The sequence below is a fragment of the Oncorhynchus kisutch genome, linkage group LG20, assembly GCF_002021735.2.
Source record: "Oncorhynchus kisutch isolate 150728-3 linkage group LG20, Okis_V2, whole genome shotgun sequence".
NCBI classification, from domain to species: Eukaryota; Metazoa; Chordata; class Actinopteri; order Salmoniformes; family Salmonidae; genus Oncorhynchus; species Oncorhynchus kisutch.
Genome location: NC_034193.2, coordinates 45,317,653 through 45,344,458, shown reverse-complemented (window position 1 = coordinate 45,344,458; position 26,806 = coordinate 45,317,653). Strand labels below are relative to the sequence as shown.

Here is a 26,806-nt window from a genome sequence, read left to right as displayed (position 1 = left end):
AGATCCATAAATGTAATAAAACCCAACAATAAAATGAAACTAATTTGTTACATTACAGACGTATTCTAAAATTGATTAAATAAGTACACACAATACCCCATAACTGTCACGGCTTTCTTCTGTTGAAGGAGAGGCGGACCAAAACGCAGCGTGGTTATTTTGATACATCTTTGATAAAGATGGCAATAGAACAATATACAAAAACAAGAACCGTGACAACCCAAAAACAGCCCTATCTGGTGTAACAGAAACAAAGACAGGAACAATCACCCACAAAACCCAACACAAAACAGGCTACCTAAATATGGCTCCCAATCAGAGACAATGACTAACACCTGCCTCTGATTGAGAACCATATCAGGCCCAAACACAGAAACAGACAAACAAGACATCCAACATAGAATGCCCACTCAGATCACACCCTGACCAAACAAAACATAGAACATACAAAGCAAACTATGGTCAGGGTGTGACAATAACGACAAAGCAAAAACACGTTTTTAGAATTTTAGCAAATGTATAAAAATAAAAAACAGAAATACCTTACATACATAAGTATTCAGACCTTTTGCTGAGACTCGAAATTGAGCTCCGATGCATCCTGTTTCCATTGATCACCCTTGAGATGTTTCTACAACTTGATTGGAGTCCGCCTGTGGTAAATTCAATTGATTGGACATGATTTGGAAAGGCACACACCTGTCTACATAAGGTCCCACAGTTGAAAGCGCATGTCAGAGAAAAAAAACAAGCCATGAGGTCGAAGGAATTGTCCGAAGAGCTCTGAGACAGGATTGTGTTGAGGCACAGATCTGGGGAAGGGTACCACCAACAACAATTCTGCAGCATTGAAGGTGCCCAAGAACACAGTGGCCTCCATCATTCTTAAATGGAAGAAGTTTGGAACCACCAAGACTCTTCCTAGAGCTGGCCGCCCGGCCAAACTGCGCAATTGGGGGAGAAGGGCCTTGGTCAGGGAGGTGACCATGAACACCATGGTCACTCTGACAGGGCTCTAGAATTCCTCTGTGGAGATAGGAGAAGCTTCCAGAAGGACAATCATCTCTGCAGCACTCCACCAATCAGGCCTTTATGGAGGAGTCCAAGGCTTTTACTTGCGACATGTTGTTAAATGCACGAAAGAGAAACAATGGGCACATATTGAAGATGTGCATGTTTATCCCAGAATCATTTCACATGTCTGTTTTCAAAGGATGGAGCTAAGAACATGAACAACTTCACAGTTAAGAACACTATAACAACTTGAGGGATTTCTATTTAAGTCAGAAAATTATACCCATATGATAGGTAAGATATACAAAGATATACAAAACCTTACAGAAAAAAATATCAACTATTAGAACCAAGACTATTGGAACCAACCTTTTGTGGTATTGTTCCCATGTCCGTTGGGCTTGTGAGCACCTGTGCTTTGTGGTTTCGGCTTTCGTGCTTTGTGTATTGTGTACTCGTTACTACGGGTCTCGTCCCGTGTATTGTTGTGCACTTGTTATTACGGGTCTCGTGTATTGCTATTCAGGGTAATGTCCCGTGTATTTATTAGAGGTTTAACCTCACTGTTTTGTTTGGGTTACATCCCAGAGTGTTTTTGTATACCTGTTTGTTTTGGGCTTCGTCCCGATGCCTTTTCATGGCATGTTGTATTTTTGGGTGGAGTATTAAAACCCCTTATTACGTATTCCTGCGGCTGTCTCCAATCATTTATACAACGTGACCGTGACTAACAAAATCAATGGGTCCCCCTGGAGCTCAGGTCCCCAGGGCACATACAATTAAAAACGTGTTAGCTGACATGGCTAGTTGTCCGTGACTGACCAAACAAGAGAAACTGCTGATACAACAAAATGTAGAACTTTTGCACCTTGTGTATTCTAATATTCTCGACTGAGTTCTCGACTGAGTTCCTAAACAAATTAGAAGTTTATGTTTATGTCTGGAGCTGGTCTGTAACTAAATTAATGTACAGAATTGATTATACAAGAGACAAACATCACAAATTAAAACTAACAGTGACTCAACTGACTTCTGCAGTGCCATAATGTCCAAAAGTTATGGATGGAGTTAGAAAGTTGGCTGTCAGAAGTTTTACAGTATAAATGTACATTTTATAAACGCATTTCATGCAATTCTACGTCATTTTAGACGACTGGAGACTTTGGCATAATCGTTTTTAATTCTGCGTTTCAAAAAACTGGTAATTAGGAGTTGGGAAAGTCTCCGACTTCAGTGTGTTCAAGACAACTGAGAAATCGGGGAAAAACAAGTTCCCGACTGGGAATATTAGTTTAACAGTCATCCAACTCAAAATTATAGTCCTAAAAGTACTTTCTAGTTCCACTGACTCGCCCAATGAGTCTTGCTGGTGATGGCATATGAGCTCATGGAAAAAGCCTTTCTGTCTCTTGCGCTCTCATTTTACTTTGCAAAACAATATTTGGAAGTTGATCTGATTGCTGATGGCAATGCTGGACGCCCGATGTCTATAGTGTCGCAGGGCAGTAAGCATGATGGGATGTTAATTGCTTAATTCACTTGGGAACCACACCTGTGTGGAAGCACCTGCATTAAATAAAATTTGTACCCCTAATTTATTTAAGTGTTAAATCCATTTTGGGGGGCAATTACCTGTATGTAGCCTATCCAATTATATGCATATTTTTTCTCCTGTATCATTTTACAATTTATTCTAATTTTGTACCACTAGATGGCCAAGTAATCCCTGCTATGGAGTCAATGGTTGGAATTGCACACCTATTAGGCCTACATGTACCTTACATCTTATGACAAGTCTACAACAGGTGAGGTCGAGAGCCAAACTAAATGTTGTCTTCTACTCTTCACACATGTATATTCATGCAAAAGTGTGTGTTTGTGTGTGTGAGAGAGAGACATCGTTAGAAAACGAAAATATAATTACTTGTCACATTGGAAAGAACTAACCAAAGAAAACAGGTGGAAACTGAGATGCACTTTCTAACCTCCTGAAAAATGTATAACTGATTTTTAAAAAAATGTATCCTTTATTTAACTAGGCAATTCAGTTAAGAACTCATTTGTAATTACAATGACGGCCAACCAAAAGGCAGGGACGGGTACTGGAATTAAAAATACAAATAAATTAAATAAAAATATAGGACAAAATTCATATCACAACAACAGAGACAACACAACACTACATAAAGAGATAGCTAAGACAACATGACAACATGGCAGCAGCACAACATGGTAGCAGCACAAAACAGGGTGCAAACATTATTGGGCACAGACAACAGCACAAAGGGCAAGAAGGTAGACAACAGTACATCACGCAAAGCAGCCTCAACTGTCAGTACGAGTGTCCATGATTGAGTCTTTGAATGAAGAGATTGAGATAAAGCGGTCCAGTTTGAGTGTGCGTTGCAGCTCTTCCAGTCTCGAGCTGCAGCAAATTAAAAAACGAGCAAGCCAGGGATGTGTGTGCTTGGTGGACCTTTAACAGAATGTGACTGGCAGACGGGTGTTTTATGTGGAGGATGAGGGATGCAGTAGATATCTCAGATAGGGTGGAGGGAGGCCTAAGAGGGTTTTATAAATAAGCATCAACCAGTGGGTCTTGCGACGGGTACACAGAGATGACCAGTTTACAGAGGAGTATAGAGTGCAGTGATGTGTCCATATAAGGAGCATTGCCAATGCCAATTAGAGACACATATTTCCCTCAGATTACACTGACCCACAAAAAACAAATCCAATTTTGATGAACTCCCTTATCTATTAGGTTAAATACCACAGTGTGCCATCACAGCAGCAAGATTTGTGACCTGTTGCCACAAAAGGGCAACCAGTGAAGCAAAAAATCAATTTAAAAAACAAACTATATTCATCTGTCTAATTATTTTCGCTTTTGTACTTTTCACATTGTTACAACACTGCGCATAGCCAAAAGTATAACATTTAAAATGTCTCTATTCTTTAAGAAACTTTTGAGAGTTTAATGTTTGCTGTTAATTTATTATTGTTTATTTCACTTTTGTTTATTTTCTATTCCACTTCCATTGGCAATCTAAACATGCTACCCCTGCCAATAAATCCCTTTGAATTGCAGAGAGAGAGAGAAAGAGGGCGGAGCAGTGGAACAGGGGAGTGGGCAAATTTCTGTGCAGATTTAAGTAATCCCAAAATGTCGCGATAGGAAGCTTCCTATATACAGAGCTCACGTTCTAGGAAGTGGATAGCCTACTAATAACACGTTTTTTTGTAGAATTCCAAGGGATAGCAAGTAGAAAACAAAGTAACATTAAATGAGTGTAGGTGGACAAGGCTACCTCGGAGACCTGAACAGTTTCACTTCAAGCAAGACCTGGTGGGCCATCGATCACTTTTTTGAAATGATTTAGCCTATATTCTTGTTTAATTAACCTACATTGTAGGCTTGCACAACAATAGCCTAATAGTCGTATCTTCGTCATCTTTCTTCTGTTGAAGCGAAAGTAGGCCTACAAGTCTCATTTCGTAGTTCTAGCAATTGTGACAACTAGGTTACTTTGAACTTTGTAACAAACTGTTGCTTGTCAAATTTGGAAACAATAAATTGTATCAATGCAATAAATATCACAGCTCTTTGTTTTTACTCCACAATGTTTCACTCAAATTAGCTGGAAAGGTATACAAAATAAGGACTTGGCTAATGGCAAGGAAAGAGGGCAGAAAATATTGTACGCGACATAAAACGATTTTGAGTCGAAACTAGACATTCTACATTTAGCTCGAGGTTTGAGTCATCAACCACATCTGCCTGTCAAAAAAATCCTCTACAAAGCGTGTAAATTAGCAATCCCATTGGTTTTGCACAGCTACAGAACACCTATTGGATATGACAGTATTCTCACATCCGATTGGTCAATTGTGGAGAAGATGTACTTTAGTTGGCCTGAGGAGACGTCAATCAGATTATATATTTCCTCTCCTGATTGCGCGAGCGTCAGAATGCTAGAATTGTCTATGGGCGCGGCATCACATCACAAACTATCATATTAGTCCATTGTTTTTCGTTGTTGGTTAATGTTCATTTGCTGCTACATAGTCTCTGGTTCTATCTGCGTTCTTGTTCACAGGTTTGTAGCGGCGTGCAGCGAGTGAGGGTATTTGTGCTACTCGGAGTGACTGGTCAGACCAGGGGGAAAACGGGACCGGAGCTGTTCTGTTTTTTTCTTCTTCTGACATTGTTAATCATTTTCATCATTCCTTTGAGGAATAAACTCCATTGAGAGACTTCAGAAGGGTACTTGTGCGTTCCTCAACACAGCATACAGGTGTTCCAACAATCCTCACCATGGAGGCCATTGCCAAATACGATTTCAAAGCCACTGCAGATGATGAGTTGAGTTTTAAACGTGGAGAAACGTTGAAGGTAAGCAGCCCATTGCTTCACTATTTATATTCTTAAATGTGTCATATTTTTCCTTTGTGGTTATTATTATGTCTAGTTATTACACTATTTACAATAGCCTGTTAAATTTTTTGTTGTTGGTCATTTTGTGTCTTAATTTTAGACACTCCTGTAACTGGTAACTGGTTTTTAAGGACATTATCTAAGAACTTGTAACCAGTAAGTCCCTTGTAAGAGATTTTACCTTGTCTTTTCAGGGGTCTATTTATTATGATAGGCCTACAGAATGAGAGGGAATATAATATAAAGAAAAACATGTTGCAGGGGTGTTGTCCTTTGGTTCCAACACATTTGAATGAGGGGCAGCTAATGTCTTTGTCAATGGCAAGTCATATGGTAATCGGTGTCATGTTTTCAAGGAAAAGTTCAGCGATTGTTTCCGTACAGATATGAAAAAGGATAGCACTGGTAGTCTTTGGCAGGACACAATTCTGTCTTTCTCGCATCCTATAACAAGCATCCTATACTGTACTCCACATTTTACATGCAGTCATCATTTTGTGGAGAACCAGAATGAGCAAATCCAAAATTAAGTCTTTGTAGCCTATATGACAATTTTTAGTCAAAGAAATGCTACAAGAGGAGACAGAATAAGTAACTAACCCTCCCCCTAGTTTGTTAAAAAGTACACTTAATAAGCTCTTTCATTGAATCTTTTCATTATCCTCAGTAGTTTAGCAATATTGGACTTCTGTGGTAATGCTGAAACAGGAAGTCTCCAGTATCATCCTTGGCTTCTATACATTTTCCCTCACTCAGTCAGAAACGGAGAAGGAAGGAGAGCTAAAGAGAGGGGATGAGCTGGCAGTATGTTTACAACCACACCCCTTCCCTTGCTGGTATTATGACGGCTCCTTCATTTCAGTGTCAGAACTTTAACAGCTCTGCTTCAAGACATGTTATAATGGTTCTAAAAGCTCTATTATAGCTGAGCTTTTTGTGGCATAACTGCACGCTGACTGCCTGCACTGCAATCACAATACTGGTGTCAGTTCAGGTTAAAACCATATGCAAAAAAAATAGTAATAAAAACAATATGCAGTAAAGAGAAGATTGAGAGTGAAGTGTGTGTCTGAGGTAAACGTCTGGTTGTGTGCAGTCTTGTCTTCTTTCCAGTTCCCTCTTTCAGCTGGTGTTTTGAGAACAGTCTGGCCCTGTGCTCTGTTCTCCTCTACTCTGGCAATGTACCCCGGCAACGCCACGGTCAGAGGCAGAAACAGATCGGGCGAACCAGGACAGGAATACGCATTCATATCTCCTCGAGAGAAACATCAGTTGAAGATGTTCACACTAGAAACAGGAACAAATCTGATCATGAGGCCTTAAAAGGAATATGGCCGCGAGCTGTGAAAACGGTGAACAAAGTTATCAGTCAATTTGTTGCCTGAGTCAACCTCAGTTCATCATGCAGCGGCTTTCATACTTCAAAGAGAAGCAGTGTTCGTCACGCCGTTTCTGGCTGCATCTACCGACTTAACAAGTCTGTGATTGCCCAAGAGAAGCATCTGAAGGACAATTGGTGCGATTGCTGATCGGTGATAGGAGGCATGTGAGTGCAGGCTATACTGCGTACAGTATACACTAGTCTAAGTAACTTTTACTATCCGTATAGTACATTCTGTCAGCCAAACCAATGTCCCTCCTGTATTAGCCACAAGCTTTTAGCCGGCGTGACAATGACCATAGCATTTGGCAAGACTGCACAAACACATCTGGGAGCGGGCTATATTCTAAAAGCCAAATCAATAGATTTCTTTCTTGTGTTACCTGATTTGTTCACAGAAATGAAGCTCAATGGAGAGCGAACATTCTTTATCTCAGCACTGTAGAAGTTGATGGGGAGTATGCCAGGCAGCTTGCTCCATCCCCTGGGCTTTAGGCTTCGCTCGCTCGGCGGGCGCCACATAAATATTAATCGTCCAAGAGTATGGTGTGGTGTGTGGCAACAACTTGCCGGTAAAAATGCTACTACACCCGAGGCTATTCTCTTTTTTTTTCTTCTCTCTCTCTCCCTGCTCGGTTCTTCCTGCGTAGCGCAGCATGCATGCACAAACTCCGCCCGGAGTTGCGAAAGGGTTCTGTCGAGTTCCGTTTTTGCAACTTCCCGGGAACGCTCTGCTGAGTTCATAGAATCTGGAGGGGATTCAGGAACGTCGGCAGTGATCTTATGCTTCTTTTCCGAATTGAATTCTGACCGTGGCGGGAGGATGGCTGGAGAACGGGGCTCTTTGACACAATTCTCAGGACCCATAGGTGTCCTCTTCTTAACCACACACTTCAAAGCTTCTGGCCTGGCACTGTGTCAATACCCCAGTTCTGTTCCAGCATGTACTATAACACAAGTGTTACATGATGTTCAGTCAAGTTGCTGTTGTGAAGTAGGTCTACTCTCTTGATGAACTGAGCTCTTATGGAATAAGCCTACTGTCTTGGTGAATTGCTGAGAATTAGAATACAGCCAATGCGTGACGTGCCATGTCCATGATCGATTTAGCTCGGTTCTTGAGATCCCCTTACAATACAGGGGACATTAATTTCTCATGGATATTTTTAGAGATCTGTGAAGATGAGAGATTATTTCCTCCTAATATGTAGGGTAACTCCCCCATCCCCCACTGTACAAAGGGTGGAGGAGTTTATTCTCTGGAATTGAGTTGTCAGGAAGAGAATGTCAGAAATAAATAACGCTTACTGCCAGAAGTCTTGTCTTGAGTAACACAAACATCTCTGTTTTTCTCATGCATTTAGAAGGGCACGAGAGGAGACCTCAGTTTTTATTTACGGAGTTTTTTTGATGCAGGACAGACATTCAATGGCTCTGGGGCATGCAACGTCTCTCTGTTTCTCTATCTCCCTTTATTTTCTCTGTCAACTGAGGCCGCAGCACAAAAGCCAGGCAGCATCAGGTCTAAATTTAGCCTGCAAGCAAGGAGTGGAAAGAAGAACCATCTGAGACAGGAACCTGGTCATGGTCTGTGTGTATGACAGAGAAGTCCAAAGAGAATGGAGCATCACTTCTGGTCAAACAAAGGAGAAGAAGGAAACCACAAACAGCTTTGGTCTCAAGTCACCTGATTGTGTCTGGCTAAATAGTTTTTAGGGAATTAGCAGCACCTTAGCCTGGTCCCAGATTAGTTTTTGCTGCTTAGCCAATTCCTATGGCCATTGTCAGTGCCATTTGGCTAAGGCTATACAGCACAGATCTCAGACCTGCCTGGTCTCACTTTGGGTCTTTGGCTTTTTGGTGTGAGCCCAGGGACGTCAGCAGTCTGTTTTCTGAGCTGGCAGTCAGGCACAGAAGGATAAAGAGAGGGAGAGAAAGAAAGCACTCCACACCACTCTCCCATAATGCCAGAGGCAGCGGGAGCTAAAACGGGATGTACTGTCAATGTACAGTAAAGTACAGGCAGCGTCTGTCAACACGAGCTAGTGAACTGAACTCATTCCCATGGCGGATGTTAACCTGGCTGTGTTTCTTAGGACCTTATACACCAGAAGCTGCGTCCTATGGGTCACTTATGTCGTGCATAGTAGGTTCTTCTGCCATTTGACCATAGCATTTCTATGTGTATACTTATGAGTGTGTATGGGTGCGTGTGCACCTGCGTGTGGATGACACTGACTCCTTTGACAGGGCGAATGTAGAATATATCAACGCTCCCATTACAAGGTGGAATCACCACTCTATCCAGATGAGTGTCAAGACAAGGGCGATGCAAGGAAAGACAATAATAGACACACATTGACTGTCCCCATTGAGAGAAGAACAGAACGATCATTAATCCATCTGCCCTTCTCTGTCACAGCTCTTGTCCTTATCTTTGTCCTCCAGAAGGAGGAAATGGAGGTGAGTGATGCGGCTGGCTGCTCTCCTCCGTCTCTCCATTTCTCTCCTCTGCTCCCTTCATCCCTCGTTCTCGTCATCCTGCAGACTGAAGCACTGTTGATAGAGAGAACGAGGCCCTGTTTATTTATGTCCCCTGGCAGAAAGAGAGTGAGTGAAAGACCTAAACAAACTAGCAGGTCCCATGTCAGAGCATGTGACCTGCTAGAGGTGCTAAGGGAGAACAGGCCTAAAGTAAACCCACATTCCTGTGCCAGGCGCTCTCTGGTCACCTCCCATCACTGTGTGTACGGAGTTACAGTGTATACAGTTTCAATTACAGTGCAGAAAAACAAAGCATGATGAAGAGAGGGTGGGATGGCAGACGGAGAGGTAGACTAGTGTTGAGGAACCTTCTTGATGAGATTAGTGGCTCCGAATCCCAAGACGTATCGTGTTGCATTACTACACGATGGACACAACTTTAAAAACCAAAAAACCAGACCTAAATTGATAGAACAAGGGTATTTTTAAGCATAAAGCCATCATGTATCAGATTAGGTTTGTAAACTAATGTCCGGGTGTTGACAAATCGTGCACTCCCCCTAGGTTAAGTTAGGATGTTCTAACAAATCGTGCACTCCCCTCTACAATGGCAGGGTGTTAAAAAGATTTTTGCACCCTCGTCCCCCTGTGGCTACTGCAGCATAGATGATGCTTATTACCCTTGGAAGTGAATCTGACTTAATTACAGTATGAGATCGTCTGACTGGAGGGCTGGCAGTGCACACATGCACAGAGAGAGATATACGTTTACTGCTACTGTCTGACCCATTCGTAATGCCAAAGGATGCTCTTATACCGCTGTGTTCAGGGACCTTCGCTTTGAAGCCATCCTGGAGCCTTGCTTCCTTGTTTTCCTGCTTGTCCTCCTGTGTGGTTTGGGATGGGTAGATGCCGAGTTTGCTCCATTTCTGTTGGGAATGTCCTGAGATTTGACAACATCAAAGGAACGAGGGATTTAAACATTTCAGGAGAAAGAGTGACTATCTTTTCAGGTGTGCTCAGAAATTTCCAGACCTCACAACTTGCCAGAGTTTCATTTTGCATGGGTTGACTTCACCCAGTCTTAATTCTCTCCAGGGCTACAGTAGTTGAGGCTCCCCACAACACACTCCCTACTGCTCTTTAGCTAGGAGTGTGATCATGGGCCTGACAGTGTGAAAAGCAAGACATGTTTTCCTGTCACAGCTAATGATTCTCTTGACTCTCAGCCTCACAAAACGCATGCAAGCAGATGCATACATACACACACACACACAACTGTGTCAAGCCCACCCTAGAAAACACACGCATGCACACACACACACTAAACTAATCCGCAGTGGGACTAGTAGTGTAGGCTCTTCAACATGATGTTTTTCCTCAAAGCTGCGATCCCCAACACCGCTCTGTCTAATACCTTGGAAACAACCCTCTCCTCTCCCACACCTCTCTCTCACCACACACAGCCTCTCACCCTCTCTACAGTGCTCTTTCAAAGATCTATCTCTAAGCCCAGTCAAATGATTTAACCATTGATTAAACCTAAACCGGCCTTCTCCCATGTGGACCAACCATACAGTACAATATCTTGGCCTGTTAGCTCTATACGGATGGCTTTCTAAACAGAAGCTTTGTTTTCCCTCTCTCCCCTGAGCTTTTAAATTTATTTTTTTATCACGACACCATGAAATGGCTCCCTATTTCCTATATCGTACACTACTTTTGACCAGTCTTATGGGCCCAATCAAAAGTCGTGCGCTATATATGAAAATAGGGTTCCATTTTGGATGCACGAGTTGCCTTCTCCTCATTTGTCTTTACTGTGATGTCGATAGAGCCACTTCCTGATATTGATCGTTCTCACTCTATTTGTATACTTCAGGGAACTGGAGGGAACAGGCTAAATGCTCACTGCAAGATTATTTACTGGTTTGCTTCCATTCCAGGAAAGCGTAATTGTTTCAGGAACCGTGTGTGTGAGAGAAATTAAGCAATTTCTTCTTTCCCATCCTGTGATTTAGCCGTTGTGATGGAACACAATTCCATCAACATAATGTGCATGAAAACACCCGTAACTTTTGCTTATGTGGTTCCCAAAGTGGCATTTGTTTTATTTTGTGTGTGTGTGTGTGTGTGTGTGTGTGTGTGTGTGTGTGTGTGTGTGTGTGTGAATAAATAAAACATATATATATATATATATATATATATATATATAAAAAATAAAGGGAACACTAAAATAACATCCTAGATCTGAATGAATGAATTATTCTTATTAAATACTTTTTTCTTTTCATAGTTGAATGTGCTGACAACAGAATCACACACAAATTATCAATGGAAATCAAATTTATCAACCCATGGAGGTCTGGATTTGGAGTCTCACTCAAAATTAAAATGGAAAACCACACTACAGGCTGATCCAACTTTGATGTAATGTCCTTAAAACAAGTCAAAATGAGGCACAGTAGTGTGTGTGGCTTCCACGTGCCTGTATGACCTCCCTACAATGCCTGGGCATGCTCCTGATGAGGTGGCGGATGGTCTCCTGAGGGATCTCCTCCCAAACCTGGACTAAAGCATCCACCAACTCCTGGACAGTCTGTGGGGCAACGTGGCGTTGGTGGATGGAGTGAGACATGATGTCCCAGATGTGCTCAATTGGATTCAGGTCTGGGGAACGGGCGGGCCAGTCCATAGTATCAATGCCTTCCTCTTGCAGGAACTGCTGACACACTCCAGCCACATGAGGTCTAGCATTGTCTTGCATTAGGAGGAACCCAGGGCCAACCGCACCAGCATATGGTCTCACAAGGGGTCTGAGGATCTCATCTCGGTACCTAATGGCAGTCAGGCTACCTCTGGCGAGCACATGGCCCCCCAAAGAAATGCCACCCCACACCATGACTGACCCACAAAAATGCTGGAGGATGTTGCAGGCAGCAGAACGTTCTCCATGGCGTCTCCAGACTGTAACGTCTGTCACGTGCTCAGTGTGAACCTGCTTTCATCTGTGAAGAGCACAGGGTGCCAGTGGCGAATTTGCCAATCTTGGTGTCCACCTGTGGACGTCGGGCCCTCATACCACCCTCATGGAGTCTGTTTCTGACCGTTTGAGCAGACACATGCACATTTGTGGCTTGCTGGAGGTCATTTTGCAGGGCTCTGGCAGTGCTCCTCCTGCTCTTTCTTGCACAAAGGCAGAGGTAGTCAAATCAAATCAAATCAAATTTATTTGTCACATACACATGGTTAGCAGATGTTAATGCGAGTGTAGCGAAATGCTTGTGCTTCTAGTTCCGACAATGCAGTAATAACGAACAAGTAATCTAACTAACAATTCCCAAAAAAACTACTGTCTTATACACAGTGTAAGGGGATAAAGAATATGTACATAAGGATATATGAATGAGTGATGGTGCAGAGCAGCATAGGCAAGATACAGTAGATGATATCGAGTACAGTATATACATATGAGATGAGTATGTAAACCTAGTGGCATAGTTAAAGTGGCTAGTGATACATGTATTACATAAGGATGCAGTCGATGATATAGAGTACAGTATCTACGTATGCATATGAGATGAATAATGTAGGGTAAGTAACATTATATAAGGTAGCATTGTTTAAAGTGGCTAGTGATATATTTACATTTCCCATCAATACCCATGATTAAAGTGGCTGGAGTAGAGTCAGTGTCATTGACAGTGTGTTGGCAGCAGCCACTCAATGTTAGTGGTGGCTGTTTACCAGTCTGATGGCCTTGAGATAGAAGCTGTTTTTCAGTCTCTCGGTCCCAGCTTTGATGCACCTGTACTGACCTCGTCTTCTGGATGACAGCGGGGTGAACAGGCAGTGGCTCGGGTGGTTGATGTCCTTGATGATCTTTATGGCCTTCCTGTAGCATCGGGTGGTGTAGGTGTCCTGGAGGGCAGGTAGTTTGCCCCCGGTGATGCGTTGTGCAGACCTCACTACCCCTGGAGAGCCTTACGGTTGAGGGCGGTGCAGTTGCCATACCAGGCGGTGATACAGCCCGCCAGGATGCTCTCGATTGTGCATCTGTAGAAGTTTGTGTGCTTTTGGTGACAAGCCGAATTTCTTCAGCCTCCTGAGGTTGAAGAGGCGCTGCTGCGCCTTCCTCACGATGCTGTCTGTGTGAGTGGACCAATTCAGTTTGTCTGTGATGTGTATGCCGAGGAACTTAACTTGCTACCCTCTCCACTACTGTTCCATCGATGTGGATGGGGGGGTGTTCCCTCTGCTGTTTCCTGAAGTCCACAATCATCTCCTTAGTTTTGTTGACGTTGAGTGTGAGGTTATTTTCCTGACACCACACTCCGAGGGCCCTCACCTCCTCCCTGTAGGCCGTCTCGTCGTTGTTGGTAATCAAGCCTACCACTGTTGTGTCGTCCGCAAACTTGATGATTGGGTTGGAGGCGTGCGTGGCCACGCAGTCGTGGGTGAACAGGGAGTACAGGAGAGGGCTCAGAACGCACCCTTGTGGGGCCCCAGTGTTGAGGATCAGCGGGGAGGAGATGTTGTTGCCTACCCTCACCACCTGGGGGCGGCCCGTCAGGAAGTCCAGTACCCAGTTGCACAGGGCGGGGTCGAGACCCAGGGTCTCGAGCTTGATGACGAGCTTGGAGGGTACTATGGTGTTGAATGCCGAGCTGTAGTCGATGAACAGCATTCTCACATAGGTATTCCTCTTGTCCAGATGGGTTAGGGCAGTGTGCAGTGTGGTTGAGATTGCATCGTCTGTGGACCTATTTGGGCTGTAAGCAAATTGGAGTGGGTCTAGGGTGTCAGGTAGGGTGGAGGTGATATGGTCCTTGACTAGTCTCTCAAAGCACTTCATGATGACGGATGTGAGTGCTACGGGGCGGTAGTCGTTTAGCTCAGTTACCTTAGCTTTCTTGGGAACAGGAACAATGGTGGCCCTCTTGAAGCATGTGGGAACAGCAGACTGGTATAGGGATTGGTTGAATATGTCCGTAAACACACCGGCCAGCTGGTCTGCGCATGCTCTGAGGGCGCGGCTGGGGATGCCGTCTGGGCCTGCAGCCTTGCGAGGGTTAACACGTTTAAATGTCTTACTCACTTCGGCTGCAGTGAAGGAGAGACCGCATGTTTTCGTTGCAGGCCGTGTCAGTGGCACTGTATTGTCCTCAAAGCGGGCAAAAAAGTTGTTTAGTCTGCCTGGGAGCAAGACATCCTGGTCCGTGACTGGGCTGGGTTTCTTCCTGTAGTCCGTGATTGACTGTAGACCCTGCCACATGCCTCTTGTGTCTGAGCCGTTGAATTGAGATTCTACTTTGTCTCTGTACTGGCGCTTAGCTTGTTTGATAGCCTTGCGGAGGGAATAGCTGCACTGTTTGTATTCAGTCATGTTACCAGACACCTTGCCCTGATTAAAAGCAGTGGTTCGCGCCTTCAGTTCCACACGAATGCTGCCATCAATCCACGGTTTCTGGTTGGGGAATGTTTTAATCGTTGCTATGGGAACGACATCTTCAACGCACGTTCTAATGAACTCGCACACCGAATCAGCGTATTCGTCAATGTTGTTGGCTGACGCAATACGAAACATGTCCCAGTCCACGTGATGGAAGCAGTCTTGGAGTGTGGAGTCAGCTTGGTCGGACTAGCGTTGGACAGACCTCAGCGTGGGAGCTTCTTGTTTTAGTTTCTGTCTGTAGGCAGGGATCAACAAAATGCAGTCGTGGTCAGCTTTTCCGAAAGGGGGGCGGGGCAGGGCCTTATATGCGTCGCGGAAGTTAGAGTAACAATGATCCAGGGTCTTTCCACCCCTGGTTGCGCAATCGATATGCTGATAAAATTTAGGGAGTCTTGTTTTCAGATTAGCCTTGTTAAAATCCCCAGCTACAATGAATGCAGCCTCTGGATAAATCGTTTCCAGTTTGCAGAGAGTTAAATAAAGTTCGTTCAGAGCCATCGATGTGTCTGCTTGGGGGGGGATATATACGGCTGTGATTATAATCGAAGAGAATTCTCTTGGTAGATAATGCGGTCTACATTTGATTGTGAGGAATTCTAAATCAGGTGAACAGAAGGATTTGAGTTCCTGTATGTTTCTTTCATCACACCATGTCACGTTGGCCATAAGGCATACGCCCCCGCCCCTCTTCTTACCAGAAAGATGTTCGTTTCTGTCCGCGCGATGCGTGGAGAAACCCGCTGGCTGCACCGCTTCGGATTGCGTCTCTCCAGTGAGCCACGTTTCCGTGAAACAGAGAACGTTACAGTCTCTGATGTCCCTCTGGAATGCTACCCTTGCTCGGATTTCATCAACCTTGTTGTCAAGAGACTGGACATTGGCAAGAAGAATGCTAGGGAGTGGTGCACGATGTGCCCGTCTCCGGAGTCTGACCAGAAGACCGCTTCGTTTCCCTCTTTTTCTGAGTCGTTTTTTTGGGTCGCTGCATGGGAACCATCCCGTGGCGCTGGTTGTAAGGCAGAACACAGGATCCGCATCGCGAAAAACATATTCTTGGTCGTACTGGTGGTGAGTTGACGCTGATCTTATATTCAGTAGTTCTTCTCGGCTGTATGTGATGAAACCTAAGATGACCTGGGGTACTAGTGTAAGAAATAACACGTAAAAAAACAAAAAACTGCATAGTTTCCTAGGAACGCGAAGCGAGGCGGCCATCTCTGTCAGGACAGTGGTCCTGCTGCTGGGTTGTTGCCCTCCTACGTCCTCCTCCACATCGCCTGATGTACTGGCCTGTCTCCTGGTAGCGCCTCCATGCTCTGGACACTACGCTGACAGACACAGCAAACCTTCTTGCTACAGCTCACATTGATGTCCCATCCTGGATGAGCTGCACTACCTGAGCCACTTGTGTGGGTTGTAGGGTCCGTCTCATGCTACCACCCGAGTAAAAGCAACGCCTGCATTCAAAAGTAACCAAAACATCAGCCAGGAAGCATAGGAACTGAGAAGTGATCTGTGGTCACCACCTGCAGAACCATTCCTTTATTGGGGGTGTTTTGCTAATTGCCTATAATTTCCACCTGTTGTCTATACCATTTGCACAACAGCATGTGAAATGTATTGTCAATCAGTGTTGCTTCCTAAGTGGACAGTTTGATTTCACAGAAGTGTGATTGACTTGGCGTTACATTGTGTTGTTTAAGTGTTCCCTTTTATTTTTTTGAGCAGTGTATATATAAGGCATGGCCCCTCCCCCGCTCAAGAGCCTGCCTTGCTCCTGCTCTGCTTCGCTCTCCCTCGTACAGCTCCGGTTAATGAAGTAGATAAAAATGAGTTTTTTTTCTCCTACTAAATGTTACAGCATTGTTGCGTTAGGTATTTGTAAAAAAAAATAAAAAAAATATCTCTTTGATGCTGATCAGGACCTGTTGGTGGTAGCTTTGTGATAACTGAGCTATGATTTAAATTTAGTGAGGGGAAAAAACGCTTTTCGGTTAGGGATTTTCTTAACGTCAACAATCCAAATTTCACAGCCCTAGTTAAGTTACTACAATAAAGAAGTGAAATATTTGTTCATGAACAGCAAAACAAGCTTACAAATTTGTAGAATCAAAATTGTAGAATTTATCTAGCTAAGCTAGATTCTTTACATCCACTGCACTGGGTTTCACAAGATGACAGTCTGGTTTGCTCAGGAGTCTAAAACATTCAACACCTATTACAAGTCATACAAATGTCACATCCATCAGCAAGCTAAATATATGGTTAGTTGGCTAATGTTAGCTAGTCACCTTGTTAAATAGACATTTTTGTAAATTAATTTATGACCAAAAAATATGCAGAATCCTTTCCTGCATTAATATATTCCTTTTTAACTGTACATTTTTTGCATGATTTGTTATGAAGTAGTAATTACTTACGTTTGCTTCCGTCGTAGTATTTTTGCCAGGCATCTTCCTGAAGCAACTTTAGAGACTTGGGTCACAGTGCTTCATGGGAGTTCTGATAACCACTAGAAGTCAGCATGTCAATTCGCATCGTTTGGAGGGACAACTACAGGGCTCAAAGGTTCTACCCCTTGCTCAAAGTTGATATTTGAACTCCACTCCGGCTCGATGTGACTCGCAGAATGGCACAACACGGAGGGGGAGGGCTAAGGTTGGGGATAACTGGGATTGAGCCCGACGAGGCGGAGCGAGAGGGTTTACTCCTCCCAAAGTCTGTCCACATTTAGAAGATTATTCATTATTAAACAAGTGAAGTGTTTTTTTATGGGGGGCAATGAGAGTTTAGTCAAGATAAAAATGTATTGCTATTGTGGTATTGTGAGGCTTTTTGATCTAATAGACATTTCGTAGTGCTTAGCATGTTACGAGTGTACCGACGTAAGTGTGACACGAGTGATATCCTGGCAACTTTGAGAAAAAACACTATCAGTGTTGTCCTTGTTGGAGCTCGTGACAATCTATGCATATTCATGGGGTTAGCATAGCATCTCACTCTACATTGAAAACAGGCAGTTGACGTCAACACCCCTCATTTAATATTTTTTACAAAACTATTAAATAACGCGATCTATACACCAATCACCAGAGAGGAATAGACAGGAGCTCGACAGCCTGCCATTCCGCTCTGTGGACAACGAATCCCATTGTTAGGAATTGATACTTATCCCGTCATTATATCCAGTACCTCTGGTTATACCCAAACTCTAGTCTATACCCAGAGTTTCTGATGAGTTTGACACCACAGCCTCCTCTGAGAAGTCATAGTTACGATGTAACCATCCTGTTACAACCGTTTCTGTACCCATTCGAGCAAAATAACCATATTTTGCCGTTCCAGAAGCCTTGTGGTGTGCGTCTGAGAGTAACCAGGGGAGGAGGGAGAGAGATGGTAACCATGTTGACTCGCAGTGGTAGACTTATTGCTCGTTATTCATCTCGTCTGATTACGTAGTCTCTGTCTTGACTGCATCAAACTGAGAGAAATTAGCCTAGCTAGGCTAATTGAGACTACATAACTTTAACTGTGCGGTATCCATTCCTTTCTATAGCAAATAGATTAGCAAAAAAATTAGCTAGTTAGCGTGCTGTTTCTAGCTAATCTGGCCTGAGATATAAACATTGAGGTGTTATTTTACCTGAAATGCACAAGTTATTTTACCTGAAATGCACAAGGTCCTTTACTCCGACAATTAATCCACACAAAACGGTCAACTGAATCGTTTCTAGTCATCTCTCCTCCTTCCAGGCTTTTTCTTCTTTGGACATTATATGGCGATTGGCAACTAACTTTCATAAGGTGTATTACCGACCTCCGTTAATCTTTCAATCACCCACGTGGGTATAACCAATGAGGCGATGGCACGTGGGTATATGCTTCTATAAACCAATGAGGAGATGAATGCACTGCATTCAGCATCACAAATAGAACTGACTTCTATTTTAGCACTTGGCAACGCAGATGCTCGTTGGCACACGTGGGCAGTGTGGGTGCAATGATTGATTTAACATGTATGTGTACATTTATTTCAGATTCAGATTATTAAGTAGCAGCCTACCTGTGGGCTCTCGGGGGTTGTAGCTTGTCCTTCTCATTTAACTTTTAGTTCTGTCATTTTAATTCCATCTTCCATTGATTAGCCTAGATATCTGCCACACGGAGCCTCTCTATCTATCTATGACTGTAGCCTAGTGCCGGTTTGATGACTTCAGAACAGTACTTCCACTGGTAGTGACCGAGTGAAGGAAATGCGATGGTTACATGTCAAACTGCTATGGAATGAAGGTCCAGCTTCAGTACTCCTCCACTTTGAACCACAACCAGAGGATGGGTATGTTACGGGCATATTGTTCTGCTGTTCTCATTTGTTGCTCATATGGTAAGTACATATTTGTTGTACGAGAAATATAAGAAAAGGTATTCCTACCACCAGTACAGGCATTGTGAAAAACAAGGCTCGTCATCAAGGAATTGAGTGGTATCCGTTGACAGTTTGATGTGCGCAACTGATGTAGTGATGTCCCATTCCCTAGGCCTAATTTAGCTCTCCCTACCACTAGTTGCTCCATTTGACTACCACTCTTCCACCAAGCGACCCTCTAAAATGAGGGGGAGGGCTAAGGGGAGGTATTTGGAATAAGCCTTCCTCTCTGGTTTAACCTAGTCCTTGAGTACCAACATACAGAACAGGACTCTCAACCCTAGTCCATGAGCACCAACATACAGAACAGGACTCTCAACCCTAGTCCATGAGTACCAACATACAGAACAGGACTCTCAACCCTAGTCCATGAGTACCAACATACAGTACAGGACTCTCAACCCTAGTCCTTGAGTACCAACATACAGAACAGGACTCTCAACCCTAGTCCATGAGTACCAACATACAGTACAGGACTCTCAACCCTAGTCCTTGCGTGCCAACATACAGTACAGGACTCTCAACCCTAGTCCTTGCGTGCCAACATACAGTACAGGACTCTCAACCCTAGTCCTTGTGTGCCAACATACAGTACAGGACTCTCAACCCTAGTCGTTGAGTGCCAACATACAGTACAGGACTCTTAACCCTAGTCCTTGAGTGCCATGTTTTTGATTGAACTGACCTGGAAGACCAGCTGTGTTAAATTCAATCACTGAACTGATCAATTAGCTCAGTTGGTTAGGTTTGTTGCTTAGTTGGGACAAAAATATGATCGACTATGTAGACCCTCTGTTGCCTCAAGCTGACTCATCCCCAGCTGGTCTCATCACCGTGGGTGAGTCAGTTGGCATTAGAGTGCTAACATGCTAGGCAGGCACCCCGACATACAGGACTTGTTTTCTGCTGGTCTTCCTGATCAGACTGACTCATTCCTCTAAGTTACCCCTGCGCTCCTTCACACTAAACAACAGCAGCATACAGTGTTTTCCACAAGCACATGGCGTAGCCAGCCAAATCGAAAAAGTAGCCAGCCAGGGTCGGGTACATTCTAATACTGGATTGTATTTTCAGCCAGAAACTATCGGGATATAACACTGATCAAATATTTTCACACTTTTACATTGTTAGTTTCATCAGCTGTTGTGCAATATGATATAAAACACAGGAACAAGTTAATTTTGACTGCAGTGGGCCTTTAATTCATCCTGTGAGAGTGACTTCCACATGCATGATTGAAGAATGAAGCAGGTGTTAAACATGGGCTTTGCCACACAGGAAGCAGCATTGTCAAAATGTTCATTAAATCAGTAGACCGACAGTATATCCATCTTTTGAAAATAAGTATAATTGGCTCTTAAAACAATTCAAAGCCTACCAGTATGCAAATTAGAGAGCCAAATGAACTGGTCTCTTAATGATGCGACTCGGTAGACTACTGACGAGTCACTCACTTTAACTCACTATAACATCATTGTCTGGCGAGTACTAACGGACTTCATATCGAAAATACAAACAAGATCTTTACTTGTCCCGATGCGACACCATGGACATATACAGTAACTATGTTGTATGATTTTAAGAATGGCAAGGATATGAGATTGACTTCCTACAGTATGTTCCACACCTTTTATAAACAAGTCGAGCTTGCTGTTCGTCAATCAAAGCACAGTAAAGAGCCTATGCGCCACCACTCCGTGCTGTTTATGAAACACTCCAGGGTCCAAAGTTAGCTTTTTTTCTCACTGGTAAAAATCATCCAGTTAACATTGGAACCTGGCAGAAATCTACTGGCCCTTGTAGTTCTTAAAGGAATAATTCAGTATTTTGCAATGAATGTTTGAAGGAAGTTGCTAACTAGCATTAGCGTAATTTCTAACTAGCATTAACACAATGGCTGGAAGTCTATGGTAACTGCTAGCATGCTAGTAGGTACCTAGTTTTCGCAAGCTAATGCTAACTCCGACTTCCTTCATTGCCAAAACCCAGAAGTATCCCTTTAAATGCACTGGGGTCATGCAGGGCCTATAGGTTGGCATGCTTTCTCTCTATATTCAGCTATTAAGAGGCTACATTTGGTTATTATATGTATTAAAAAGCTGTGTAATATAATTTGGCAATGTAAGTCATTACGCTGTTCTTTAGAATTGTATTAAATGCATACATTTTTAAAGTAGTATGTCATTTTGAGAAGAAGATTTGAAGATTTGAAAATAGGACGCTGCCACTTTAAGAGTCCAAAGGACATATCGACATGGCTACAGTAGGCTAGCCAAGACTAATTCTGTCTTTTGTAGCTTTCTTTTTGCAGACGATCTACAGTAGCCAGCAAATTGCTAGTATGTTTACTTTTGTAATTCACTTTCACTAAAAGAAGACCATAGGCTAAGTGGATTTCGACTCATCGTTAGCACTTTATATAGGACGTGCAAATTCATGCTCCATCCCTCCGTGTAAAGAAATTTGACTGCAACCACAGAACACACAACACACGCACACCCAAGTACCGAGAGACAGGACAGACAGCAGACTGTCAAACCAGCGGTGTTCCCTGTCATCACTCACTTTGTAAAGCATAACCTCTTTCAATAGTTCTCCTCAAAATCGGATCAGTTGCAGTTGCCTCTGTAGCATCTGCTCGTCTGTCACCTGGGGTGAGTCAGTTAGCATTACCGCGCTAACTTGTTTATGCTAGTGCTAACGTGCCCAGGCCCGGCTGCCTGCTGTGTCTCCTGTGAGGCGAGAGACACAGTTCGCATTAGAGATACACCAGGGACACATCTTCTCTTCATCTTCCAAGCCAGAGTATCAGAGTGACTCATTCCTCCCCTAAGTAACTCCTGCGCTCCTTCACAAGTGGTAGATGTCATACCACTCACTACACCTGTCAGTGGAGCAGGGTAGAGGGGTTAGCTTGTGTTTGTGTGTGTATGCTTTCTTCTCCTGCATTAAAAGCTCATGTCGATTCTGCTTTCTCTCTCAATTCAATTTAAGGCATGGGGAACATATGTTTACATTGCCAAAGCAAGTGAAATAGATAATAAACAAAAGGTATCTCTCTTGCTCTCTCTGTCTCTGTGATGACCCTGAAACTCTACTGTTGTTGACAGTTTGTAAACATCGATAGAAAGCCCTCCCAGGGGGGGAGAGTGTCTGCGAGGGGCCATCTGGGCAGACTAGATCTTCAGAGGCCTGTCCCCTACACTGAACCTCTCTCTAGTCTGAGTGGGCTATGTTGTGACTGTCTGTCTAAACTTAATAGGCCTGCTCTTTCACACTGTCGCTCTTTCTCCCTCTGTCGTTCTCTCTGTCTCTCTCTCTCTTTCTAATCCAGACAGCCCCAATCTGGGATCTCGTTAAAAGTGTCCCAGTGCTGTAGCTGGATTAGCGGTTTAGCTGTCGCTCCTCGCCCTTTATCCCCTCCTCCGACACAAGATAAATAGACCTCATGGATTAGCCCCAAAACAGAGTCTGGGACCGGGGCCAACCGGGCAGAACCAGGACAGGGGGTAGAGAGGGACACAACATCACACATCTCTCCAGGAAAGCAAGGCTCCAGCTGCTACCGGCTAGGCTCTTGGAACCATCCAAAATCCCAGAAAACTAGAAGGTTGCGTAATGAACCTCAATTACCACTGATTTTATCCAAGTGAAGGCTTGGATGTGTGGCAACTGGCAATATAAGATTCATTCCAACTAGAGGATTGTGTGTTGTGCTACTATACTATGCATCAATGTTTTAGTGTTGCTATTTACATAAAGCAGTAGTTTGGATGATGTTGTAGACACGCTAGGTACCATGTTACTATGCAAAGTATGCATCAATGCTTAATGTTGCTATTTTCATAAAGCAGTGGGTTGGATAATGTCGTAGACGTGTCATAGTAGTTTGTTTTCAGAGATCTAAACGGATGCAAATCACTGTGCTGTACATGGAAATGCACCTCGTTGTTCACTGTACCAATTCCCACAGTATGCTTCTATAAATCGCTGCTTAAAGCACTATTTGTACGTTTTTGTGGAGACAAAGCAGATTCTTGTGAGTTTATGTAGAGCCTCTTCGTGGAAATAAATATACTGACCAAAAATGTAAATGCAACATGTAAAGTGTCGACCCCATGTTTCATGAGCTAAAATAAAAGATCCCAGAAATGTTCCATATGCACAAAAAGATTATTTCTCTAAAATGCAGAAATGTGTTTACGTCCTTGTTAGTGAGCATTTCTCCTATGCCAAGAGAATCAATCCATCTGACAGGTGTGGCATATCAATAAGCTGATTAAACGGCATGATGGGTCACCTTAAAAGGCCACTCTAACATGTGCAGTATTGTCACCCGACACAATGGCAAGTTGTCTCAAGTTTTGAGGGAGCGTGCAAGTGGCATGCTGACTGCAGGAATGTCCACCAGAGCTGTTGCCACAGAATTGAAAGTTAATTGCTCTACCATAAGCCGCCTCTGTTTTAGAGAATTTGGCACTACGTCCAAATGGCCTCAACTGCAAACCACGTGTAGTTACGCCAGCCCAGGACCTCCACATCTGGCTTCTTCACCTGGGGGATCGTCTGAGACCAGCCACCCAGACAGCTGATAAAACTGGGGGTTTGCACAACCAAAGAATTTCTGCACAAACTGGCAGAAACCTTCTCACGGAAGCTCATCTGCCCCATGGTGGCAGTGGCGGTTGTATTATGGGCAGGCAAGAGCTACGGACAACAAACACAATTGCATTTTATCAATGGCAATTTGAATGCATAGAGATACCGTGATGAGATCCTGAGGCTCATTGTCGTGCCGTTCATCCGCCGCCATCACCTCATGTTTCAGCATTATAATGCACAGCCCCATGTCGCAAGGATCTGTACCTGGAAGCGAATATCCCAGTTCTTCCATAGTGTACATACTCACCAGACATGTCACCCATTGAGCATGTTTGGGATGCTCTGGATTGACCTGTACGACAGCGGGTTCCAGTTCCTGCCAATATCCAGCAACTTTACAAGCGATTGAAGAGGACTAGGACACCATTCCACAGGCCACAATCGACAGCCTAGACAACTCTATGCGAAGGAGATGTCGTGCTGCATGAGGCAAATGGTGGTCACCAGATACTGGCTTTCGGATCCACGCCCCTACATTTATTTTTTTAAGGTGTCTATCTGTGACCAACCGATGCATATCTGTATTCACAGTCATGTGAAATCCATAGATTAGGGCCTAATGAATTTATTTAAATTGACTGATTTTCCTTACGAGCTGTAACTCAGTAAAATCTTAAATTGTTGCGTGATGCATTTTTATATTTTTGTTCAGTGTAGATATACATTTTTCTTTTGCACACTCCCCCCTGCAGTTGATCCATTTTCTTGTCTGCTCTGATTCCCATCACATAGTTCATTAAGTTTTCTGTCAGGTATCGCCCGTCTGTTTCTCCACGCGCCTCGCCTCCACAGACACCTTGGCTGTTTATCTCTGGGAGAAAGATAAGCTTGCCTCCTGTGTGTAAGTGTGCGTATTTCTCTCTCTGGATTTCTCTCTCTGTCTCTCTTGCTCTCTGAATTTCTGTGTCTCTGTCTCGCTCTCTCTTTCATTATGCTCAATTTTTCTCTCCTTCCTTCTCGTCTACCATCTCATGTATATTCATGACGCACCAGAAAACAGTATTCGCCCTGAATGTCTTGTTCCCTGGCTGGTTGTGGATACAGAACAGGCTCACACACATGCATACACTGAAACACATAAATACATACACACACATTCCCCCCACTCAAACACCACACAGAAGTCTCTCTTGTCGGAGGAGAGGAACCCCCTGTGGATATGTTTTAGATTTAAGAGCATGGTGTCTGAGTTGTTGCCCCGATTTTGAATTCACATCCCTGGTTATAATCCTGTAGTTTGATTCCTTCCCAATCCTCTCTGGACTACACTCTGCAGTGGCAAAATACCCCTCACTTCCACCTCCCCCTCTTTCACCTCTCTTCCATCCTTCTCTTCATTTTACTCCTCGTCCATCATGCTCTTTTTCTGAGACCTTATTTAAGTATGAGAGAACATGGTGCAGTAGCGTTAGCGTCCTATATTTTAGATGTGGATAGGCATGCAAGGTGTGTGTGTGTGTGTGTGAGAGAATGCAATGCAAAGCCATGCGTGTGGATGTGTGCTTGTCTCTGTGTGTTAGTATGTATCCATGCATGTGGTTTTGCCACCCACTGCTATTGACAGGCGTGTTCCACTCCCATGGGGAAGCGTGTTAACCGGGACCTTCCTCCCAGGTCACTATCTCATGTCACGTACAGCCCTATCTGGTGTCTGTTCTTCCTGAAAAACCACAGTGGTTCTTCGCACACAAACTGTAACACTTGGTTCCTCGGGCACAGCGGCTGCAGCAGTAATGGGGCCATCACAAGACTTATCACGTCTGGTTTAGGAGATGACAGGATGAGGATTTGGGATGATCAGGATGGTGTGTGTGGCAGCTGTGAATGAGATTACTCCGGGGATCTTGTAAATGTAACCGCATCAACGCCCTTAGAGGTTTACAACAAGGCAACGAGATCTGTCCAGGGGACTGTGCCTCAGCCACGACCAGCAACACTGTGAGAAGATACATCATTCACTACAGCCACTGTCTATGGTTCTGCCTGCTGAATGGGAAGCAGGCGCTTATAGCTTCACCCTCCGTTAGCACGGTGGTTGCTGATGACAGCCTATACTTATCATAGTGTCATTGTGCTTCGGTATAGAAAATACAGAGAAGTGGAGACAGAATGGGGGGGATAGAGCGATTGCGATGAAGCAGGACCGAGGTATCAAGAAAATGGAGACGGCGAGAGAGAAAGAATGCATCACTGTGTGCGACAGGAAGAAAGAGCTAGGAGAGACAGATGTGTGTGTGCATGTCATTGCCCCAGCCAGTCAGCCAATTGTGACAGCTAGGCTACCTCTGTTTCTGTCCCTAGGCCTGATTCGATCAAACTAGCAGATGGTATTATAGCACTGAGTGGTGTGGTCTCATTTCATGAAGTCGACAGACAGTTTTTTTTTGTTTTTCCAGCTTTAAAACCCATTACCGGTCTCTGTTATGGGAAGGACAAACTGAATTAGACAGCCACTGATGAAACGATGTACTGTACAACTAAATGTACTTGCAAATGGTAGCCAGAAAAAAGACATTGACTGAAACGGTCTTCATTGCCGTGTCGGATGGGTTTAACTAGTCTGTTTTGTTTCTCATTCTTTGAAGTGCGCTTGTCTTTATTTGGCTTTAACAAATCCCTGGCTAAAATTCACTTTGCTATTGTGCCAATTGCCTTTTTCTTTTTTCAGAACATCTCAAAGTCTTTATAGGAATTAAAAACAATGGGATAACAAAGTTATATCCTTCCAAACCATGGATTAGACGTGTTTTAAGAGACTCTCTCTCTTACGTCTCACTCTTGTGATTGTGTTGGAAGGGTTAATGTGAAGGGGGTGCCTCTTACTAGTCAGAAAGCAAGGTGGAGAGTGTCCACATTGCTCCCGGTATAGAGTCCAGTACCCTTCTGTTGTTCCACCTGTTATGACCCCATACCACACACACTCACATACAGGACGCAGCCTCTACT

General features: G+C 43.8%; 1 protein-coding gene across 1 annotated transcript in view; it reads left to right on the top strand.

The window, feature by feature from the left end:
• The first annotated feature begins 4,952 nt into the window (after positions 1–4,952).
• grb2a (growth factor receptor-bound protein 2a) overlaps positions 4,953–26,806 on the top strand; it is a 35,401-nt gene continuing 13,547 nt past the window's right edge. Inside the window, exon 1 of the mRNA XM_020454249.2 lies at positions 4,953–5,410. Coding sequence (XP_020309838.1) covers positions 5,333–5,410 — 78 coding nt within the window. The 5' untranslated portion in view covers positions 4,953–5,332. The remainder of the gene's footprint in view (positions 5,411–26,806) is intronic.